Raw genomic sequence first — 22,428 nt, 5'->3', positions numbered from 1 at the left:
CTCTCTCTCTCTCTCTCTCTCTCTCTCTCTCTCTCTCTCTCTCTCTCTCTCTCTCTCTCTCTCTCTTCTCTCTCTCTCTCTCTCTCTCTCTCCCCCTCCCTCTCTCTCTCTCTCTCTCTCTCTCAGGTTTAGTAGCTCTAAGTATGATGTATTTTAACCTCTCTCTCTCTCTGACTCTGTCTCAGCAGGTTTAGTAGCTCTAAGTATGATGTGTTTTAACCTCTCTCTGTGTCTCTCTCTTGCTCTCTCTCTTGCTCTCTCTCCCCCCTCTCTCTCCCTCTTGTTTTCCATCCATCAGGTGGAGGAGATGGTGCAGAATCACATGGCGTACTCCCTGCAGGATGTGGGCGGAGATGCCAACTGGCAGCTGGTGATTGAGGAGGGGGAGATGAAGGTGAGGAGGAGGAGGAGGAGCGGGACCCTGGAGGCCTGCGCCGGGCCGCAGAGCTGAGGGGCTCAGGGGAGGGGAGGGGAGCGCGGGGCCGTGCACCGAGCCACTGGGGAGGGCTGGAACGGGTGGGCTGAGGAGCGCTGGAGTGTGTGTGTGTGTTGGGGAGGAGGGGGTTGGATGCACACACAGTGAGGGGGTGTTGTTGAGGGGGAGGGTGAAGCAAAGGACAAGACCCAGCGTTCACAGCTGTAACAACATAAGTCTTTCACCATGGCCATATGACAAGTCTTTGTGCTTGTGGCGTGTGTGTGTGTGTGTGTCTGTGTTTGTGCCACCGTGACACTCTCAAATGTGCAGAGCTGTGCAGTACCAGTTAGACATAGCAGATTGCCTGCTTAAAGTAATCTTGTTAGATGTAAAGTCATAATGCTCTAGTAAGTAAATGCATGCTTGAGCAGGTCTGGAAATGTACAGAATTATGAAATACTGCTCCCCGTTTTGAAGAAGAGGATGAAAGTCTTTTTACTGTCTGGAAACTTTGGTCATAGGAATACACATGCAAAAAAAGCTGACAACGTATCAAACAGTATCAAAGCCCAAACATCAAAATCCCAGTAAAAATACACTCTTATTTAAGAAGTACAGTATTTAAGAAAGCTACTAAAAAGAGCATCCTCAAAAGGAAGAAATAATCAACTTTGAAAAAGTTTGAACTTTACAGCACTAATATGGGAATATAGGATATGGATTTAATCCTTTGTGTGTTTGTCCCATTTGTCCCCCTCTGAGGGGCCAGGATAGCTATGTTCCATCCAGTCTTACCCGCACAGTTAGCGCCGAACTGGGCCCCCTTGACCGTGTGTGTGTGTGTGTGTGTGTGTCTCTCAGGTGTACCGGCGCGAGGTGGAGGAGAACGGGATCGTTCTGGACCCCCTCAAGGCCACCCACGCCGTCAAAGGGGTCACAGGTCACGAGGTGTGCCAGTACTTTTGGGACACTAACTTCCGCTACGACTGGGAGAGTAAGTCCCTCTCACCGTCCGTCCATCCACCCAGCTGCTCTAACATGCACTCTGTCCTCTCATTAGTCTATGTGGTATCGCTTTTATTTTTAGATTTGTTTTTTTTTTTTAAATAGTAAAACTATTGCCCTTCTATGCTTTTATGTGCCATCACTTTTTGCTTTTGTTAAAGTAAAGCACGTTTAATTACCGCTTTGTATGATCTTGTGTGCTATATAACTTGCCTTGCCTTGCCTTTAGAGGTTAAGACATGTAGATACAAATCAGAATACTATCCTCCTAAACTGATTCCATGGTTGTGTCATCTTGTCTTTATTAAGCTAAGTAGTGCTTGATAATGAGCTTGATTTTAGAGTGAGCGTTGTATGTCGTTTAATGTAACATTTCAGTGTGTTGAAAGAGTAAAGACTGACAGTGACAACAAAGCTGACTTCTCTCTCTCTCTCCCTCTCCACCAGCCACTGTTGAAAACTTTAATGTCGTCGAGAGATTGTCAGACAGTGCTGTCATTATCTACCAGACACACAAGGTAATCATTTTGTAGATCAAATTAAGCACGAAAGTCTTGCAGTTCTTTGATGTATAATTGCATTTTGCTAGGGTCAACCTTTTGCTTTTTAGATAAAGGATGGGGTAGGCAAGATCTCAATGTACACATTGTATTCAGTGCATTTACTAGGTTTCCCCACTTTTAAAAGTATGGGTTAACTACAGTTGTGTGCCCCATGCACTATATACCCCCCGCTTCCAATTTTCAAACCAAACCAGCGGCAAGATGTAAACTGTTACTGTAGGTGGGGGAAATTGGTTTAACCAATCAGTGCCGTGTAAGAGATGCTCAAGGCTGTAGCGTTTGTTTATTAAGTCTGTGACCATGTAAGTGACCATGGAATGTTTCGGCCAGCATGCCTGGTGTAGTGTCTGCTGTCCTCAGCAGTGTAAGTGTTCGCTCCTCACGATTTTGTGTGTGTGTGTGTCTGCAGAGGGTATGGCCCGCCTCCCAGAGGGATGTGCTCTATCTGTCAGGGATGCGCAAAGTCCCGGCAAACAACGAGAACGACCCAGACACATGGCTCGTGTGCAACTTTTCCGTGGATCATGACAGTTCTCCTGTAAGTGTCTGCCGAATGCCCTCACGTTTCAATAAATATTTAATGATATTTCTAAAATTAGTTTTGTCAGCTTAAAAAGTGTTGCATATTTATTGTAAATGTTATTAATGAAAAAGATCCAATTACAAACTTTCTTCACTGTGAGAATTTGTGTGTGTGTTTTTTGCCTCTCTTCTTTTTCCATCTAGCCCACTAACAAGTGCATTCGTGCCAAAATCAATGTGGCTATGATCTGTCAAACCCTGGTCAGCCCACCAGAGGGCGATAAAGAGATCAGCCGGGACAACATCCTCTGCAAAATCACTTACGTAGCCAATGGTGAGAGACACCACTTCAATCTCTTGCATCAAAGCACACATCACACACACATAGTATTTTTATTTTTACAAAGTCTCTACTCCGTCGATATTAAATCATACCTTTCAGCCTATTTTAGTTTTGTTTGTTTGTTTATTTGTTTGTTTATTTAGAGACGATGTGTTTATGTAAAGTGTGATGTTGCTCCATCGATATTAAATCATACCTTTCAGCCTATGTTAGTTTTGTTTGTTTGTTTATTTGTTTATTTAGAGACGTTTAGAGTGTTTATATGAGGTGTGCTGTTGCTCCACAGTGAACCCTGGTGGCTGGGCACCGGCCTCCGTGCTGCGGGCGGTGGCTAAGAGAGAGTACCCCAAATTCCTCAAACGTTTCACCTCCTACGTCCAGGAGAAGACCAGCGGAAAGCCCATACTCTTCTAGAACCAACCGGTAGGTTCCAATATGTGCATCATTGGTTGAGCTTCCCCTTGTTTATCTTACCCGCCCCCCTCAACTGTCTGTGACTCTAAAGTATGAAGTATATTAACCTCTCTTTCTCTCTTTCTTTCTTTCTTTCTTTCTTTCTTTCTTTCCTTCTCTCTGTCTTTCCCTCCATCTCTCTCTCTCTCTCCATCTCTCTCTCTCTCCTCACCCCCATTTCCCCTCCTCTCTAAGCAGGCTCTGGGCACACATGGCTCCCAATGTCTGCCGATTCGAAGCCCACGCCGGTCCGGTCTGGTCTGGTCTGGTCTCCCGTGGACCACACTCCCCACGCTCCCTCCCCAGCCTCAAAACAGCTGCTTACATCGTGATCATCATCATCATCATCATCATCATCATCATCATCTCATTTACCAGCATGAAACCCCACCTGCCGGAGGCTGCGTCGAAAGGGGTGGGGGGTGGGGGTCTTCGTGTCTCTCTACAAAAAAAATAACTGTTTATGCATAGAAAGTATTTGTATAGCGTGTCATGCCATGCCATGCGCCAAAGGCAGTTACAACCATGGGAGAGCGTTTTTTTTGAAAGGAGGAGTTTTATTGAGCCTTGTTTACTACTTGAACCGTTTACAGTAACATCGCTAACTAAAAAGCCTTACTCGTGCATCCTAAGTTCAGAGTCGGAAAAATCCCAACTGTACCTCTGGTACAGCATAACCGGCGGAGTGGTGAGATGGGCTCCAACCCTAAATGCTTACCATTGTGACTGAAGGCTTGTATAAAACAACGCTTTAAAAGAAATTCTGCTGCTCCTTTTGGATGCGGAGCTGTGTTGCTTTGTTTTATATGTAAATGCTGTAAGTATACTGAAATAACAATTTGTGGGTGTTTTGCTTTGATCCTTGTATTATGGATTTTTTTTTTTTTTTTTTGTATTCATTGTTAAGATTTCGAAACCGAGAAAAAAATGACATAGCTAATGAAAGAATGAACTCCAGCTGAATGCCTTTCTAGAAGTGACTTCAGTCACGCAGCTGTGCATACCTTTCAAGCTTGCTATCCTTGAGTTGCTGTCCGATTAGCATCATGTGGCCCTTAGATGGAGAGGAGAGGAACACTTTGACTCGTTAAGATGGCATAAGGCTTGGATTCTGTGGAATAGGCTAGCTGCGTAATCTCAGTTGAACTGCGTCATGGGACGTCAAGACACACAGCAGTTACTTTGTTTCTGTACTAATGTCTATAGTGAACCGCAGAGGAGATTTGAAAAGTATTTTGTATTTAGCTTTTAAAGGTTAGTTGTGTCTCTTTGCAGTCAACAATATTTGAGATTACTTTTGTCATCTTGTGTTTCTAATAGTTTGACGACAGTTAGCCATCTTCCAAACAGCGTGCTTGGACAGGCCTTGTAATTTGAAGGGGCACAATCAGCAATCAAAGTAGTTTGTGGAACAATCATTTCACAGAGACGGGCATGCAGTTGTGACTGTTGACATATCTGCCTTAGTGTCGAGGGGAAATCCCTGCAAATGTTGTACCAGATCTATATTTTGTACAATGCACATCAAATGATCATATACATGGATTTTGTATATGAAGGCTATATACACCAGATCACCAAATGAAAAAAAAATTGTCAGCATTTCATATGATTTCTTTTTATTATATTTTTGTAAATGTGTGTGTTTGTCTAGTACACCCTACTGTAACAGTTCACAGAAGAAAAAGAAAAAAAAAACAATACTGCGATAAAAAAATTACTGCTATGAGACCATCTTTACTAGGTTTGTTATGTTAGTGATTCTAAGAAATTGAGGGGTTGGATTTCTGTGAGTATACCATTTGCACTAAATGCTATGCTATGGCATATTACCATGTCATTCAAACAAAAAAGGTTTGATATTTCATGGCTTTTCAGAAACAGAAACCGCTTTTGGGTCTGGGTAGCCTAGAGTCTGTGGGTGATTCCCATATAAATAAATGAATCTGTGCCCTGGCCATATGTCAAGTGAGGGCACCGATAGACCAGGTGGTAGCCTACGAGGCTGCGCTTAGTGCTAGTCAGAGCGCAGACGAGTGAGAGAAAGCTGGTGTTCAGTCAGTGGTTGATCGACATGGTCACAGAACACCTTCTACAAACAGTTGGTCATTGAACTGAAGTGTGGAAGGGAAAATGGAGATGGCTAGGTATGACATTGACCAGTGACAAACACTTGCAGAAGACATTGTTTCAAATCTTTTTATAGACGTAATGATTTTCATTTGTATAAATAAATAAACTCTAAATTAGTAAAGTGAATTCGTGTCTTCTCATATTTAACAGTCCACTGCACTGATGACTGAAATGGTCTACACTTCATCACCAATCGATACCATTATGTAATTGTAGTAGCCTAACAGATGTGAATGTGTGGAGCGACATTTTTACTCATTTTCACTCTGTCATGTAGCCTAGCCAGTAGGGCCTAGGCTACGTGATTTTGCTCAGTGAACCTCTAAATCAAAACGTAGCCTACGCCTATTTGGCCAATTTGTCGCCCTATGCTATTTTATTTATCTAAAAGGTTCGTTAACTGTAGCCCTAGGCCTATTGATTTTACAAACGTGTCCATTTAGCCAACGCCCACGCGTCTCCTCTAATAACTCATGGCCTACAGGGCGTGGGCACACTGTAGGCTATAAATCAGTCAATTTACAAATTATTGATTCCAGGATGAGACATCCGCATGACTCATGGACTTATAAACTGAAGAATGAAAAAGACAATTTCTCTTACACCCGAATAAAAAATCTCCATTTATAGGCTACAAGTTGGATTTAGGCTAGGCCTTGAGGCATCGCCTCCTCGCTGTCTGTCTCCACAACACCAAAGATTCTAGAACAGAGCCGCTTTGCACAACACCAGAGCCATATATGGCTCTGCACAACACCTTCGAAAGATATTTATATCAAAGATTCTAGAACAGAGCTCTGTTCTAGAATCTTTGATTTATATTTTTTTTGTCACTTAGGATGGAACGTTTGCTAAATTAGTGTATTTACAAAGCTTCGCTACGTTCCGTTTAGATGTTATGCTTGGGAAATTAACACTATAGGCTACTATTTGCCCCCATGGCTTTACAATGTGTCAGCTGTGGTGACAACATATCCGACTTGACAAGAAGGAATGGAAATAGACGGCAACATTGATGCGATGTACAAGTATGTATGCCACAGTGTGCGTTGGATTGTATGCCCTTTTTGTAAGTGCTTTGCTGAAACTCTAGTAGTCGCCAAGGGCGTCATCAACATGATCTCAGCCCTTTCGCCTCTCAGTTGGTGGAGACCTTTACAAAAAGGCCTTGGTCCTCACATGCATGCGGTAAGAGACCTACTGAAGGGGAAAATTCTCAAGCTTTTACACTCATGCAAGTCTTTAAATAAATCCTTGTAGCCTATATAAGGCCTATCTAATATTTCTTTCTGCATTTCTCAAAAGGGTGAAGTTTTCAAGGAATGCTTGTAAGTCTTCTACAGTAGGCCTACTACTGTACCTAGTAAAATGGCCTGACATCACAGTAATCCTTAATAACATAATAATAAAAATAATAACAATACATTTTATTTTTGTTGCACTTCATATTATGGCAATGTGTTACAAAAATAGAATGCCAATTAAAACAGATGAAAAATAAATAAATGAGGGAACATCATCATACATAACACTATTTTATTTTGTGCAGTGAATGGCTGGAGTTCAGTCGACGAACAACTGTCCTTTCCGAGTCCCTCATACAAGAACTTGAGGACCTACTTGAACAACTTGAGGAAGACACTTACTCTGAAGATGGCTCTGAAGACTGCTCTGCAGCCACCATCACACAATGCAGAAGAGGATGTCATTTGACCAGTGGTAGCCCTAAAGTGGACACAACTGAATATAACATGGTTGTGTGCCAAAATTCTGCCAAGGCCTTGCTGCCAAACACCTCATCAGGTCACACGGAGCCTAAGTCTATGACAGCCAGACACAAACTCATGACTGTTGCTGCTGGGGAAACAAGGCTAACTCCCCTCCTCCGCAGTCATCAACGGCAGCAAGCCCACCAGGGAGGAGGCCGCAAGCGCTGGAGACGTGTTTTGCTGGTGATCCGTATCGTGAGGGTGCTGTGTACTCGTCCGGCCAAGTCAAGGGTAGGCCTATATACCCCGGCCAGGCCTCCCCAGCTGCCATGCCCCCCGGCACGCATAAAGACACGGCCGGAAGTAGCTGAGGCCAAACCTGCGCCCATCATGATGTTCTCCGAAGGGCCCCAGATCAGCCTGATTTCACAGGAGCTCAGAGGGAAACTGGAGTCCCACGTGCGACGCAAACTAACACATCGCTTGTTTGGCTTTCCTGCGAGGCTTGAGAAGCTCCTAGGAGTCAGTGCAGAATCTTTGCTGAAATGTCAGGGCGCAGGTGATGGAAGGCGTTTGAAAGTTTGAAGCAAATCCAGACATGCTGCTGCGGACGGCCTGGAAAGCCTGGAAGAGGCCAAGGCTTTATGAAATATTGCTGGGGGAGGTTCAGAATGTAATTAAGAACTTTAGGACTCTCAAACTCCAAATAGGCTTCTAACCCCTGTATGGACTTAATTATGCTTTATATTCAATTATCTTTTCATTTATCTATTTTCAGATTAAATATTATGAAAGGAACACTGAAGGAGGGTCATTTTTGAATGTAGGTAATGATTTTTACCACTAGGTGGAGCAAAGGTGCTATAAAGAGGATTTTCTGTGTAGGCCTATAGTATTCTTCAGTAGAATTTGCAGCCACCAACTCTCTGCTATTTGTGATCAAAATGTGTCTATTTTTAGATGAAAGATATGAAAGGAAACCTAAGGGTAAGCTTCTGTGTCTAGAATAGGTCCTTTTTGAATGTAGGTAATGATTTATTTTCAACACTAGGGGGAGCAATAGTACTATACAGAAGAATAAAGAGATTTAAATAACTGAATGCACCAATTTAAGGTTAATGCACCGACTTAAGGTTACGCTGTCTGCATATCTGGAAGTAGTAAGTCAGTGAAGTCTTTCCAGACCCTCTCTCTCAGTCTCAATGGAGATTTGAGTAGGGGTCTGGTGTTAACCAGGCTAGCAGCCCTCAATAGATAGACCCTTTCAACGGTTCCTAGAGGGTTTACGGTTGAAGTGTTCAAAACCAGCGCAGATACTTTTAATTGAAAACCAGACTTTAGCATAGTGCTCTGCAAAATGTTGATATTTATGTTTTGTTTTCTGTGCACCGGAAATACTTTCTGAACACATACTGTATTTGTTTATGTGATTGAAATGATCTATACCCACTAACTCTAGACCATTTTGTAACCAACATTTTCTTGTTTTTAAATTAAATTATGAATGAGTAGAAAAGAAAACTGAAGGATAAACTTGTGTGTGTAGAAGAGGCCCTTTTTGAATTTAGGTAGGCTAATGATTTATTTCCAACACTAGGTGGAGCAAAAGTGCTATAAAGAGAATTTTCTGTATAGGCCTATTCTTCAGCAGAATGTGCAGCCCTTACAGTAATACTCACCGACTCTTGACTATTTTGTGACCAAAAGCAGAATAATAATAATAATGAAGGCTATAGAATTAGCCATTTATATGATGTATAGAGGCTATTTTGAGATGGTGTAGAATGCTAATAAAATGAAGTTGAGTGCCAAGAGTTAAGTTTAATTTACAAAACCAGATTTTTAAAGGAATATTTCTAGTAATGACAATCAAACTGAAGTTGGGCTGTTTTACTTAGATGTATTTTTGTAGTAATAACAAACCAACTTCAGATTGATTGATATTACATGCTGTACAATATAAATGCTTTTTATTTTCTTCAGGCAGTAATGCCATGTTATTAACCTGCAATTAAGCTCATGCTAAACATAATAATGGTAATAATAATATCAATAATAATAGACATTTCTTCATTTTTGTAATATTAACCCATTTCATGCAAACACTTTAGTATTTGGAACTCGTTGCCCTATTTTTCTTAAGCCTATCTGTCTTCCTTGTTTCATGCCTTCCTTGTTTCATTGTTGATCGCCCTCAGGCCCTCCTAAAGGTCTTTTTGTCCTACTTTTATAATTCCAGATTCTTTATCTGCATTTCTATTACAAACAAATCTTTATCTAAACAAACATCTGCTTTTGTGTATTCCTGAGGCTGCTATCACCAAGACATATCAACCATGCCGTTTCTATTGTACCAGATGTCCTGGTTAGCGCTGTTTTGTGCCAAATATAGGCCCCTGTGCTCTGCCTCCCATTCCACACGAACCCACGGTCACGGTTTTATCTCCTTTACTTAATCTCTGTGAATGTCTTTCTTTTTTTCCTTCCTCATTTTTTAATCTATCACCTTGTTGGACAAATAGTCCTGGAACAGAGATTACAGGGGTTTTCTTTTCGTGGTTCGTGTCAAACGCACCAGTTTTCCTCGTTTGCGCTGTAAATTTGCCAAAAGGATGATGGCTTGACCTACTGTTAACAGTAGAGAAATGGGTGGGGGTGGGGGTAGGTGCGGGGAGAGGAGGGGAGGGGAGGGGAGGGGGGTTGCACTGGTAGCTCAGATTATCCCCTGTCTGTATACTCTTCATCCCCGCAGGTCTGTCTGGGCCTCTCTGACTGTCAGCCTATCAGTAGGCCCTTCCCTGGTGAGATGTGATGCACCGCGTGCTGATTGGCTGAGCGGCGCTCTGGTGAGCCTAGTGCCTATGGTGACGTTGGCCCAGGAATGCCTCCACCATCCCTCGAACCTGTCCATCGGGTGATGGGGAGGACAGTTTACTTACTAATCTAACATTCATTTGCTCACTGATATTTGTGCCTATGATATCTCACTATACTCAGACATTCTTTTGTTCCCGTCATGCTTTTTAAAGTTACATAATATATCATGTATATAAAAAAAAGAAAAAGAAAAAAAGAGGCAATAATGTTTACATTTGTAGGTTACAAATTCGCATGATCTATTTGTTGTAGAGGTTCATGAACTTATTTCTGAAATTACATTTAGTCAAGACCTTCAACTTTTCTCAGGTTGTAGGGTATGCTATGCATATGTAGGTGAGGCCTGGGATTTGTCAGTAAGACTCTTTATTGGATCAAGTGCTTCCACGTTGCTCTATTAAGTTGGTCAGAGAAACCCTTGAGGGTTTTCCTTTCAAAAGAACATTCCTTTACAATATCTAACCTCAGTGTTCCTGTTATACGAGTCCAGAGTGTTTTTGTATGTTTGATGCAAGTTAAAACACCAATACACAATGTACATAATTCAAAATTCCCTTTATTTTTTTATTACAAAAATATACAAAAAGAAAACATTCTTTTCACTTTTGTGTTCTACCAGTTTCAGAGAAATATAGCTTTGGTGGGGAAAGTTCTGCTTTCTCCACAATCACCTCTGTCAACCACAGGGTGAGCACGCACACACGCACGCACACGCACACACACACACACACACACACACACACACACACACAGGCACGCACACACTCACATACACACACACATTGCAGCTTTCAACACACATGACAATCAGCTGAATATGTACCTTCCTTTATGCATGTCAAAGACACTTGTGAAGGTGCTGTGCTTATTGTGCAGTTATAATAAATTACAAGCAGAGGAACAGCTTGGATCAACCGTATTCTTGCAGGAGGTAGGGCTTCCATTCATCTTCCCATGGGTGGCACAATAAAGAGTGGAGAGAAAACCACCTGGCTCCTTTCACACCTTATTACAGCACCGTTGTGAAATATTTTGTGCACTTGCACTCGGACTTATGCTTCTTAAAAAAAGAAGAAAAAAAAAAAACGATACGGAATACAGAAAAACAAAACGTACCTAATACCTTCAATCGTTTCAAGTTCTGTGAGAACATACAGTAATTAAGCACATTCTGCAAGACTACGCCCACGAAGGCTGTATTTGGCAAGTTCAAGTGTAGTGAATTAGCGCTCCCATGTTTCATGATGGTGAGCATTTGACAACTGAACTAGCGCACTGTACCATGTGAATCATTGCTTTAGAAGCTCCTCTATGGTGCTAACCAGTCCTAACTTAGAGAGTATTTAAGTGCACAGCAGAGAAATTTGACCCCCAACCTGCAATTTTTTTGCAAATCATCAATTAGAAAAAAAGAAATTAATTTGCTATCAAAAGACAGGAACACAGTAATAAAAAAAAAAAACGTGATTGTTGTTATTATCTTCCGCCTCCTTTATGGAGCCGAGAGAGAGAGAGAGTCTGTGAGCTTCCACAAAAGTTCGTTCAACATTCCACAAAAGATCCTCCTCAGTCTCGCTGCTTCCACACAGACCAAGTGACGAGTCCCCTCGAGGTGTGGAATCAGACGGCAGGTCCAGAGACCTCATACTGCAGCCTGACCAGTCCGCTTCTTCAGGAGGCTCCCTTCGTGCATGTTCCTGCAGCGTCCTGCAGATTCACCTTTGACCTGCAAAAAGGTAAGCCACATGCTCTTGTTAGTGTACATTCTATCTGTAGTGCAGTGTGTCCTTGCAGTCAGTTTTCTGCCCCCTGTTTTTATCACCAAGTTTCAAACTGAAGTTAGAGTTTAGAGTATGGTCAGAGTATATGACCTTCATCCAGCACTAATCAGAGCCCATGTGACCTTGAAACAGCAAATGGCTGACAACTGAGACTTTCTTTTCCACCCCTTCTGCTGCCAAAAGTTGACATGTGAATATATCGCGGCAATCATGTGGTATGTTGTGAATACATGGTGCCAATCATGTGTTGTGATCTCGCAGCTGGAGCGAGACCGGTATCAGTTCTGTCCCAAATAGATGCCTGATAAGTGCCCAAAATGTGTTTGCAAAATGTTCGCCAAGTGGAGGGATTTGTCTAAAAGGACTTTGACTGAACCACTGGACTACTTGGGCTGAATCAGGCCCGGAAACAATTACAACTCCACCTCAACACCAGCAACCCCGTCCTCCTCTCACCTGTTGTGGGCCATGTGACTCTTGACCAGGTGTCCAGCAGCGAGGGCTGCCATCAGTGACAGTTCCCCTGCCAACACGGTGGCGCACACCACTTGCGCCAGGTTCCGGGCATTGTCCCCAGGGCTGTCCTGATTGGCTCCCTGCACTCCCAGCATCTGTAACAAAGTGTCCATTGTTAGCAACGCCTCGCTCTCCGACACTGACGCAAGTGTCACATCAAGACACAATCCCCCCTTTGACCGGAGGGCAACACTAGGAAATGAGTTAAGTGGCATGTTGAGTCAGAAGCCTGAGGTGCGTTTAAATGCGGCAAGCAGAGGCATGCACATGTGGTGCTTGCCTTTCTGCTTGCCATTTTGTGGTACGATTTAAAGCTAACAGGCTAATAATTTAGCATAAAAACCTCCCAATTTAAAAGTTAAAAGAAATAAAAGTCCGCAAAGAACATTCATCTCTATTTATCAACTTTGAGCACACACTCAACATACCAGTAATCTCACACTCACATAGTACACCACAAGCCCCCCAGCTTTAGCAAACTTGAGCAGACATGTTTTTTTTTTTTTTTTACAGCATCAGAACAGTTACCTTCAGACAGGACTGCTGTGGGGCCAGGTTGGTGCCTCCGCCCACTGTGCCCAGCTCCAGAGAGGGCATGGTGCAGCTGATGTACAGGTCCTCTCCCGTCGGGCCCGAGGCCTCCATCAGGGTGATGCAGTTGGAGCTGCTCACCGTCTGGGCCGGGTCCTGTCGAAGAAAAGAGAGACCCAGTTCAGCTTCATGCGGTTCATACCTCTGTACTGTACATACCCGTCATTTCCCGACTACTAGCCGCGGCTTTTACATTGATTTTGCAACATTTCTTCCGCTATGAGGTTAATACAGGGGGGCAGTTAATATGGTGTTAATATGGTTTTGTTTCTTTTAACTTGCACAAAACACTGTCCTGCGGTTTATACACAATGCGGCTTATATGCGGGAAATTACTGTACAGTTAACAGCTAGACCATACTCTGCAAAGACGTTTGCTATCCCATGCTGCTACATGCGTAAATAAATTAGAGGGGGAAAAAAAGAAAAGATTTTTGGAGTGCAACCTTCTGTTTGATCTGCTATACAAGGTATAATGACAGAAAGTTGTTTCATACTTTATAGACCCTTTTTAGTGTTCGTCTGGTATCTACTAGGTGCATCATGATGGTACACTGAGCCATGAGTGGGAGAGGAGGTACAGTAGGAGTCTTACCTGGCCACAGGCGATGTAAATGGCTGCCACGATGTTGGCGGCGTGAGCGTTGTAGCCCCCTATGCTGCCAGCCATGGCAGAGCCCACCAGGTTCTTGTTGATGTTGACGTCCACCAGAGAGTCAGTGGAGGTCTTCAGAACCTGGGTCATTACAGGACAAAACAGCACCAGGGCATTAGGCCAGCGATTCCCAGGAAGTAACAAAGTACAGATGCTACTTGGGTATGCTGTAATGATTACACAGGCGAGTGTATGTGTGTGTGTGTGTGTGTGTTTGGGAGAGCAGGGCTGAGTGTTTACCTCTCGGACAACTTTGGCTGAGATGGTGGCTTCACACACCACCGATTTGCCCCTCCCTTCGATCCAGTTGATAGCAGCAGGCTTCTTGTCAGTGCAATAGTTCCCACTCACGGCCAGCACTTGCAGGTCAGGGAAGTGCTCCTGCAGTCTAGACAGAGCCTGCTCTGTGCCCTGAAACAGCAAGTAGCAAAGTTATTTTCGTTTCATCAGATGCAATTATGTGACTTTTTATGACTAGCTTTAGATAGATAGATACTTTATTGATCCCCAAGGGGAAATTCAATTCAAATTCAATTCTTTATCATCAGTGGAATGAATGATGAATGAATCAATGAATGAATCATTCCTACATGATACCAAAAAATAAATCTTTAATCTTTACCCCTCCCCAGCTACAGTACATTCTGAGTTCAGTGATCTAAAATACACTCGGTTGTTTTCCCCCCCCTGTCTCAGACTGACCTTTGAGATCATGTTCATGCCCATGGCATCTCCCGTTCTGGACTGAAAGCGGATGTAGAGGTTTCGTCCAGCCAGGCTAATGAGAAGTTTCTGTAGACGGGCAAATCTGTAAAGAAGAAATATCGAAAGAAGTTAGTCTCTCCAGTGATTTTTCCCATTGAAAAAAAACAAAAACAAAAACCTTTAACAGTAAACTAGTTTTAGCTTTTGTCATGTGCATCACTCTGAACCAATCAAATAAATTCTCCAATGACACCCATCCTTAGCTTAGCATAAGCCATTCTCATTCACTTAACATGTAGAAGACTGGTCACCTGTCTCACTAATTTACTAAGCTGAGGGAAACACATTGAAAATCATAACAGTGGTAGTGTAGCTGAAAGGGGCCCAACTGGTCTCTCAATAGGAGTTAGCACGGCGTACTTTAGCTACTTTCCTCACACGATTCCGTTTTTTAAAAACCTACTTCCAGTGATAAAAGTCCTAGACCCCCACTACAGTTGCGCTTTTACACCGGAGGCTTGAACTCTCCCTTTGTAGATGATCTCTGAGCCTCTCCCCTCACCTAACCTCACCTAACATTATCTCAGCGTCAGACAGCAGGCCAGGACCCATCAGGGATTATGAGCAGACAGCTGGGTCAGGTCACATTTTGCAATAATGATTGTACAAATAGAATGTAATGTTCTCTCAAACACACATCCTGCAAAAATGCTTGTTCATAACCACATGATCCTGAACAGCATTTTTTCCATAATGCATCAGCTACCAGACTGCGCCTCTGTTCGTGGTAAGAATGCCCTATTGTCACAAATGCGCTTGACACACACTGACACATGGACAGTCATTATCAAGAGTACAATGTTTCTCTCATCTCCTGACCTGCTAGTGTGGTCGAAGGCCTCCTTGATCTTCTTGAAGCCCTCCACGCTCTCCAGCCAAGCCTTGACCTCTGCAGCCATGCAGGCCGAGGGCAGGCGCACCACAGGTCCTCGGGTCATCCCGTCGGCCAGGACCTGACTCCGGGCACCACTGCTGAGCTGGTGGAGCAAGAGGGGGGAAAAGGGCAAAGTTCAAATGTCGCGTCCAAATGTCTACACTATAACTCAGCTGGGTCTACAGCCCCGCATTTAGCTACTGATATTTCAAACTTCTCTGTCGTGCGACTGTTACTATTTGCATGTGTAAATATTGTTAGGCCACTTACAGACAGACACTGTCAACATAGTGTGTTATCATTGCGCACGTCACCGATTATTGTTTTATACGTTTATTTTGTTGGATGTTCATTAGGAGGAGTTCTTACAGCAATTGCTCTGCAACCGCGGTTGGTACTGGCCACAAGACAGCCCTCAGTCGTCGCCATGGGGACTTGGAACTGCTTTCCGTCCAATAGGAGAGGCCCTGCCACGCCCACTGGCACGGGCATGTAGCCGATCACATTCTCGCAACAGGTTCCCATCACCTGGCCAACAGAAGAGTTAGAAATTAATTGACAGGCTTTTTCCCCCTAGGATCCAAGTCATGCTATGTGGTGCACTACCGCATAACTGTTTACAGAATGAAAATATACACAGCTCTTGAAAAAATGAAGAGACCACTGCATATTTTTCTGATGTCATCCTACGGCTGCGGAGTGACATTCGAATTCGAGTTGATGGTCATATTCAAATTTGGAAGTGGTCTCTTCATTTTGAATATGACGAAGGTACGGTACATTGTAAAAACGTGCAGCTTACCAGTGAGTAGTCGTAGTTCCTGTAAGGCAGGCAGGTCAGGGCGGAGGGGTTGGCGAGGCTGGGCGAGAGCATCTTCCTGCGGATGACCACGCCCCGCTCGGGCGTCTCCATCATGCTCTCCAGCTTGTAGCTGGGGATGTGCTTGGCCTTCACCAGGCTGATCACCTCCTCGTCACTCAGATACCTCGCACCCATCTGAGAGATCACATAGGGGGGAAAAAAAAGAGAGAAAAACGTCAATATCGATGTTGCACTTTGCAAAATTATAAAAATTACATTGGGGTCTCTTTTTTCGTTCTGAAACCTTGCACCCATCTGAGAGATCACATATAAAAAAAAAAAAGGAAAACTTCAGTATCCATGATGCACTTTGAAAATTGCATCGGGTCTCTTTTTCTTCACTCGGAAACCTTGCACCCATCTCAGGGGATCGCATTTCGTAATTCACATCACGTTTCTTTTAGACGTATAAACCCCCTGCTTAAGCAGGGGGGGAAAGTAAGTTTAAAGGGTAGGTGGTGTCACTGCTAGACTAGCTTCTGCGCTAACGTCATACGCTAATGGTTTAAGAGTAAGCGAGCAGGTAAAGTGAATAAGCTCATTAACTCACGATCACACCATACAGGCATTAGCTGTGGAGTAAAACCACCTAAGGCACATAGGCTAGAGATGCACTATACGGGGGTCCAGAAAGCTAGCCTCAAAACCACCATTTACTGAATTTATTCTGCAGGTGCATAATGCCACTTTCCAAAAGCACAATGCTAGGATATATTCTAAAAGGCACCCGATATATTTCCTTTTTAAAAGATATATATACAGTGAGGAGCACATGTATTTGATACCCTGCTAAAACAGGAATATAAAATCATCATTTGACAATTGATCTTAATGCCTTAACTCAAAAAATTAGTACAAATCAAACCGCCAAGGACACCAATTTTCTTTGTGATTGAAGAATGTATCGTAAATAGATAAATGTTTTCCTTAAATGCTAGGGGAAGGAAGTATTTGACCCCCTATGTAACCCTATGGGAATTTAACACATAGGGTTAACATAGGGGCAGGCAGATTTTTATTTTTAAAGGCCAGCTATTTCATGGATCTAGGATATTATGCATCCCGATAAATTTCCCTTGGCCTTTGAAATTAAAATAGCCCCACATCATCACATACCCTTCACCATAGCTAGAGATTGGCATGGTGCTTTTTCCAGTAGGCCTATTAGCCTGTTTGATTTGCATTGAGCTCAATGAGCATCAAACAGGCTAATAGGCCTACTGGAAAAAGCACCATGCCAATCTCTAGCTATGGTAAAGGGTATGTAATGATGTGGGGCTATCTTAATTCCAACGGCCAAGGGAACTTTATCAGGATGCATAATATCCTGAATCCATAAAATAGCTGGCCTTAAAAAATAAAAATCTGCCCGCCCCTATGTTAACCCTATGTGTTGAATTCCCATAGGGTTACATTGGGGGTCAAATACTTACTTCCCCCTAGCATTTAGGAAGAACATTTATTTATTTACGAAACATTCTTCCATCACAAAGAAAATTGGCGTACTTAGCGGTTTTATTTTTACTCAATTTTTGAATTAAGACATTAAGATCAATTGTCAAATGACGATTTTATATTCCTCTTTTTAGGCAACTTTAGCATGGTATCAAATACATTTTCTCCTCACTGTATATAAAGAAATATAGAACCATGAATGTATATTACAAGTGTCAATGCTACCGTGTCTTTGCACTGCACATGATATTTCCACCCAGGTCTATGATCCCAGAGTGATCGTAAACTCTTACCTCCGGGCGTCTCAGTATGGACAGGCACTCGTCCACGGGCCGAGGTTCTGCGGGAAGGTTGGGCTGCTGCTCTGCCTCTTTGTCTGCCTCCATCACCTCGCCCACTGCAAACAGGTTCTTGGGCTGCTGGGGCGTGGGGGTGGGGGTGGGGGCGTGGGTGGGCAGTGGCCGGATCACCTCGGCTAGATCCAGACAAAAAGAGTGCGTAAGTCTGATGCAATGTGACGTTCATACCATTGTCTTTTTTTATTATTATTATTGTCGTTTTATTTTTATGGCTGGCGCCATGTAAATCAGTGACTCACAAGCAATAAGCAAAACACATGCCCATAAACAGAGAGGATATTGGCACTACACAAACAGAGAGGCTGTAAAAAAAAAAAAAAAAAAAAAGTGACAAATTATTCTCTGGGAATACCTCTCTCCTCCTTGCTGATGGGGACGGGTGTGGGAGGGGACTTCTTCGGAGTCTTGGGCTGCGGCGCCGGCTCCTGTCGGCAGCACTGGTCCGGAGTCCATTTGGGGTTCCGCAGGGAGCCTGATATGGGCCCCTTCAGGGAGAGGGTGGACTCCGCCTCCACCTGCTCGAAGAAGATGTACTTGACCGCCAGCAGGAGCGCCAGGCTCAGTGTGATCAGCTGTTCGACGTCCATACTTATCATCCTATGAGGGCAAACAGCAAACATCGGTCAATTTCAGAATTCAAAAATTCGAAACATCAGTCCGCTTCAGAATTCAAAAATTCAAAACAGTCAATTTCCAAATTTCAATGTCAATTTCCAACCAACTCATGGCTGATATCTTCTGATATACAGTATAGTCAACACTAAAGAGTAAGCTACCTTGATAGGTAGAACTGCCACAGAGGCCGCTCTGGGTCAATCTTCGTGGGTCCATGGTCTGTCAGACTGATCCCTGCTGGCGGTATCTCTATGGTGCTGTTGCCAGAACTTGGCTCAGCAATCCAGCGGCTGTGGGCGTGAACCATAACCAGGCCAAGGGACTATGAGAGAGAGAGAGAGAGAGAGAGAGAGAGAGAGAGAGAGAGAGAGAGAGAGAGAGAGAGAGAAGAGAGAGAGAGAAAACAACACCATTACCCTAATGGACAACACTCACACTTTCCGTTCACAGACCAGATGATGACAACAACCAAGCCTACACAAGCACATGAATCCTCAATGCCTGGGTGTGACTGGAGAGAGCCATTGAGAGGCTGGGGTGTGGTGGACCTCTTCTTACCATGATCATTTTCACCCTCTGCGTCACTGGGTTGGGCTTATTGTCCTCTTCCTCTTCTAGGACCCGGGCAAAGTGACTCAGCTGCCAAATGGGATGTCCCTCACGACTCTCTCTGGACAGCTGCAATGGTGAGAGACACATTCAAGATGCAGCCCAAACCACACAAGGAGGAACACACAGGGTGCCTCTCATTTGGTCTTTTATACACCCTCCCTTCCTTCCTTCCTCGATCCTCGTCCTCACTGATCTAGATAAAGAATGATGGGGCGGCAACAATGGGATAGTCTATCCAATGTTAGTTACGGATCAGTGGGAACGAGCCTCGAGGACCGAGGATCGAGGATCGAGGAGAGTGTTTGAGAGCCACCCATAGAGTGGAGTAAAGCAGAAGATCTTACTCACCTCCAGCACCAGTGAAACACAGGCTGGGAAGAAGGTCATAAAGACAAAGTAGTTGGCCAACACGGACATGCAGCCGAAGCAGCACATGATCTCCAACTGCCGCACACCTGAACAACGACAAGCCACAACACAATGGAGACATTCAAAATCATGACCAGTCGCATTTAAACATTCAGTTTAAAAAATCCATTTTGGACTAGGGAAAAATCCATCAGCCCTAAATGGCTTTTGCTATGGCGTACCTGACATAGTGCCCACGCCAATCACCAGGCATTCGACCACAGCGTCGAGGGTGAACGTGGGTCCCAGGACTGCCATTCCACGGGCAATATTTTCTCTTACTTCATCCTGCAAAGCAAACACCACAGATATTCATCACTGCTGCCACTGCTGCTGTGGCTTATCAAACAGCAGCTCAAGCCCAACTCTGCGGAGGCAGATGAAAACCACACCGTTTGTGGGAGATTAACAAAAATGCAAATATACCTGAGAGTTCGAACTCAACGCGAACTTGGCAAGGGCACTTGCTTTGGAGAGGTCAATCAGCAGTAAGAAGAAAGGTAAGGCCTCACTGAGAACAAACAAGTCATCGGGTTACATTTTATTCCTGCATGCTATCTGTATTCTGGTTGGGGCCGTTACAGTTCAAATGCGAGACTTACTTCAGTCCTGTGAGCTCTTTGTCGAGAAAGTGAATGACAACTGTGCTGAACACAAAGCTGGAGAATATCGTGAAGAGTCCTGCAATACCTACAACCACAGTTTACATACAAAAATTAATTTCAGTAGAGAGCATGAATGGCAGCTTCCATTATCACTGACAGTGTATCATTGACTCTTGGTATGGTGCATTCAGGAGCCATGATAGTAAAGAGGCACCTCACCTAAAATATATTTTGACCCCAGCTGTCGTAGATTTTGGAACTGAAAGTAAATGTACACGATGGCTATGCAACGGGTGATGGTCAGGATGATGATGTCACTGCTCAGTACCGGCTGTAACAGACAAGATAAACACCAAACAGGACATGAATCACCAAGATCAGGTCAGTATTATCCCTCACTATTATAATGCATCTAGATCAGGTCAGTATTACTCCACAGTATCAAAATTCAACCTAGTTACAGCATCTAGCCTGAATCCACAACAAGTTTTAACAAAAGCTCAGGAGACAAAACAGAAACTCATATTATCACTGCCATTATATAACAGACATAGCTTGAGGCAGATCCAGTCAACACAACATTCAAAGAATGACAAGAGTCATTTATGAGGGATTCCTAGAATAGAATCTGATGATGGAACGACAGGAATGTACCTGTCCCAGTCAAACATGTCAAAAGGACGTCACATAGTCACAGTGCTACACCGTACCTCTTCGTGTTTCTGGCACACATAGTTCCAGCCACAGATCTGATCGTTGCCTGTGAACATGTTCATGGACATCATACAGATGGTGAGGGTGACGGTACCCACGATCACTTCCCATGGGTGGGAGGCCACAAACATGCCATGCATGCGGAAAAGTCGAGTGAGCATGATGTCTGTTTTTTTCTGAGGAGAGAGAGAAAGAGAAAGAGAGAGAGAGAGAGAGAGAGAGAATGTAAGAATTTGGGGGCTGACAAAAGGCGAAAACGACAGGCCAACTCATTTCCATACACCAAATTTCCACAACATCACTGATCCTAGTACTTGGCCCTAACCCTATTTCAATACAAACTGACCGTGCCTCGGATGCAGGTGGCCCTGAATGCATATTCACATCCATCACCATGTAAATGAGCAGGTCATGCACGCTTACTCAGCCCGTGTGGGTCATGATGTCCACAGCAATGGAATCAAAAGCAAGGAGGAGAGGAGATTGGAACTCCCCACGAAATAACAGAAATTATCACCCATTAGCTGTCATCTCTTGCTAGGACAACAACCCACTCCTAAGCTTTAGCACAGCTAGAACACTAGCCTAAGCAGCCACCACTACTACTACTACCACTACAACTGCTGTCCGAGTATGGTTGGGCGCGATCACACAAGTGCTGTTGGCATCTGTTCACCAGCATGACTGCGCTTAACGTTATGTATCAGAGTTACAAAGTCAACGCGTGCAGTTACGAGTGTCTCTCTTCCTGTCTGATACCTTCCTTTCGGTGGTTCTTTGAGAGCGTTAGTCATCGAACAGGACAATCAGCGTTATTAGCTTACATTAAGCCATATAATCACCAATATAATGACTAATATAACTGAATAACAACCGTAAGTTCATCTGAAACTCTTTAAACCCGTTAAAAGACTGTAATAAAAGCTAAGTTTAGAAGATCAAATAGAGCTACTTAGCCTACCAATGTCAGGGAGGGTCAAAGAATTAGGACGTTTCCTTGTTTCAGTTAAGTCCTCAGTGGAAGCTCTGCAGATTGTGAACACTCCAATAACTCTCCATGTATCTTCTCATATAATGTTCCGAGCTCCAAACATGTTATGAGCTGACGATAAATAAATACAGACGAGAATAATCCATGGCTCCTCGCTTGAGAAGGTACTCTCAGGCGAAGACCAATAGGCCAGCGACATCCGGGAGTAATGCGTATGGAGCGATGGCATGTGACTGCGTCAGCACATAGTCAAACCAATCATATTTCAGCACCATATCTGTAAGAACAGAGGACACGCCCAGTAGTCAAGGCGACAGCCTCGGAGGTGTTGCTTGCTAGAGGACGCGTGATCTCACCATCAGCTCTTGAGCCAATTTGAGTGACTCACATTCAATACGGGGCCCCATCATTGGCTCGGTTTAAACCAGTTTTAAGAGCAGCGATTGACTATACCGTTTAATGTTACAAATTCAGGCAAAATGTTAATTTTATTCCAGGATAGGTACTACACTGTAATAAAGATAACATTTTTACATGCATTTTTTTTTCCAGCGTGGAGAAATATAATGAGGATGAATAGGCTATGTCTCAAAGCTACTGCA

The 22,428-nt window shown here is 43.7% G+C and overlaps 3 protein-coding genes across 8 annotated transcripts in view; 2 read left to right on the top strand and 1 right to left on the bottom strand.

Annotated features, from left to right (window-relative positions):
- Positions 1 to 5,563, top strand: part of cert1a (ceramide transporter 1a) — a 31,719-nt gene extending 26,156 nt beyond the window's left edge. For 3 of the 4 annotated variants that reach the window (XM_062516345.1, XM_062516346.1, XM_062516347.1), the window contains 7 exons: positions 299 to 394; positions 1,280 to 1,412; positions 1,871 to 1,941; positions 2,396 to 2,524; positions 2,713 to 2,842; positions 3,138 to 3,274; positions 3,503 to 5,563. In XM_062516345.1, coding sequence (XP_062372329.1) covers positions 299 to 394; positions 1,280 to 1,412; positions 1,871 to 1,941; positions 2,396 to 2,524; positions 2,713 to 2,842; positions 3,138 to 3,265 — 687 coding nt within the window. In that variant the 3' untranslated portion in view covers positions 3,266 to 3,274; positions 3,503 to 5,563. Of the gene's footprint in view, positions 1 to 298; positions 395 to 1,279; positions 1,413 to 1,870; positions 1,942 to 2,395; positions 2,525 to 2,712; positions 2,843 to 3,137; positions 3,275 to 3,499 lie in introns of all 4 variants that reach the window. The other variant, XM_062516344.1, reaches the window with a different exon arrangement.
- A 757-nt stretch (positions 5,564 to 6,320) lies between these two features.
- On the top strand, positions 6,321 to 7,971 carry LOC134060212 (uncharacterized). 3 transcript variants are annotated; one of them, XR_009935144.1, is made up of 4 exons: positions 6,321 to 6,625; positions 6,743 to 6,765; positions 6,987 to 7,819; positions 7,925 to 7,971. XR_009935144.1 is itself a non-coding variant. In XM_062516839.1 (3 exons), the coding sequence occupies exons 1-3, from the start codon at positions 6,431 to 6,433 to the stop codon at positions 7,729 to 7,731; spliced, it is 963 nt and encodes a 320-aa protein (XP_062372823.1). In that variant the 5' UTR covers positions 6,321 to 6,430; the 3' UTR covers positions 7,732 to 7,907. The 3 variants fall into 3 exon arrangements, 2 of the variants coding, with proteins under 2 accessions (XP_062372823.1, XP_062372824.1); XM_062516839.1 differs by lacking the exon at positions 7,925 to 7,971 and having other exon boundaries at positions 6,987 to 7,907; XM_062516840.1 differs by lacking the exons at positions 6,743 to 6,765; positions 7,925 to 7,971 and having other exon boundaries at positions 6,321 to 6,465; positions 6,987 to 7,907.
- A 2,588-nt stretch (positions 7,972 to 10,559) lies between these two features.
- On the bottom strand, positions 10,560 to 22,017 carry hmgcra (3-hydroxy-3-methylglutaryl-CoA reductase a). Its single transcript, XM_062515959.1, has 20 exons — positions 21,797 to 22,017; positions 20,832 to 21,011; positions 20,341 to 20,452; positions 20,119 to 20,206; positions 19,943 to 20,027; positions 19,699 to 19,804; positions 19,457 to 19,563; positions 19,055 to 19,174; positions 18,658 to 18,818; positions 18,234 to 18,478; positions 17,816 to 17,997; positions 16,008 to 16,202; positions 15,575 to 15,733; positions 15,151 to 15,308; positions 14,269 to 14,374; positions 13,807 to 13,977; positions 13,507 to 13,647; positions 12,849 to 13,007; positions 12,261 to 12,415; positions 10,560 to 11,749 (listed from the first exon to the last, which is right to left on the bottom strand). Exons 2-20 carry the CDS (start codon positions 20,994 to 20,996, stop codon positions 11,695 to 11,697), a joined length of 2,670 nt encoding a protein of 889 aa, XP_062371943.1. The 5' UTR covers positions 20,997 to 21,011; positions 21,797 to 22,017; the 3' UTR covers positions 10,560 to 11,694.
- Between the last annotated feature and the right edge of the window lie 411 nt (positions 22,018 to 22,428).

Source organism: Sardina pilchardus, chromosome 16 (genome assembly GCF_963854185.1).
Source record: "Sardina pilchardus chromosome 16, fSarPil1.1, whole genome shotgun sequence".
In the NCBI taxonomy this organism is placed as follows: domain Eukaryota; kingdom Metazoa; phylum Chordata; class Actinopteri; order Clupeiformes; family Clupeidae; genus Sardina; species Sardina pilchardus.
The sequence above is the reverse complement of the archived record's forward strand: the minus strand, read 5'-3'. Positions and strand labels throughout refer to the sequence as shown.

Bases quoted from the DNA above. Each gene is read 5' to 3' on its own strand.
- hmgcra (XM_062515959.1), bottom strand. From the start codon at position 20,996: ATGCTCACTCGACTTTTCCGCATGCATGGCATGTTTGTGGCCTCCCAC. The intron at 20,453-20,831 runs GTACGGTGTAGC...TGTCTGTTACAG, and splicing joins TGTGCCAGAAACACGAAGAG to CCGGTACTGAGCAGTGACAT. The intron at 11,750-12,260 runs GTGAGAGGAGGA...ACCTTTTTGCAG, and splicing joins AGTCACATGGCCCACAACAG to GTCAAAGGTGAATCTGCAGG.
- LOC134060212 (XM_062516839.1), top strand. From the start codon at position 6,431: ATGGAAATAGACGGCAACATTGATGCGATGTACAAGTATGTATGCCAC. The intron at 6,626-6,742 runs GTAAGAGACCTA...ATTTCTCAAAAG, and splicing joins TTGGTCCTCACATGCATGCG to GGTGAAGTTTTCAAGGAATG. The intron at 6,766-6,986 runs GTAAGTCTTCTA...TATTTTGTGCAG, and splicing joins GAAGTTTTCAAGGAATGCTT to TGAATGGCTGGAGTTCAGTC.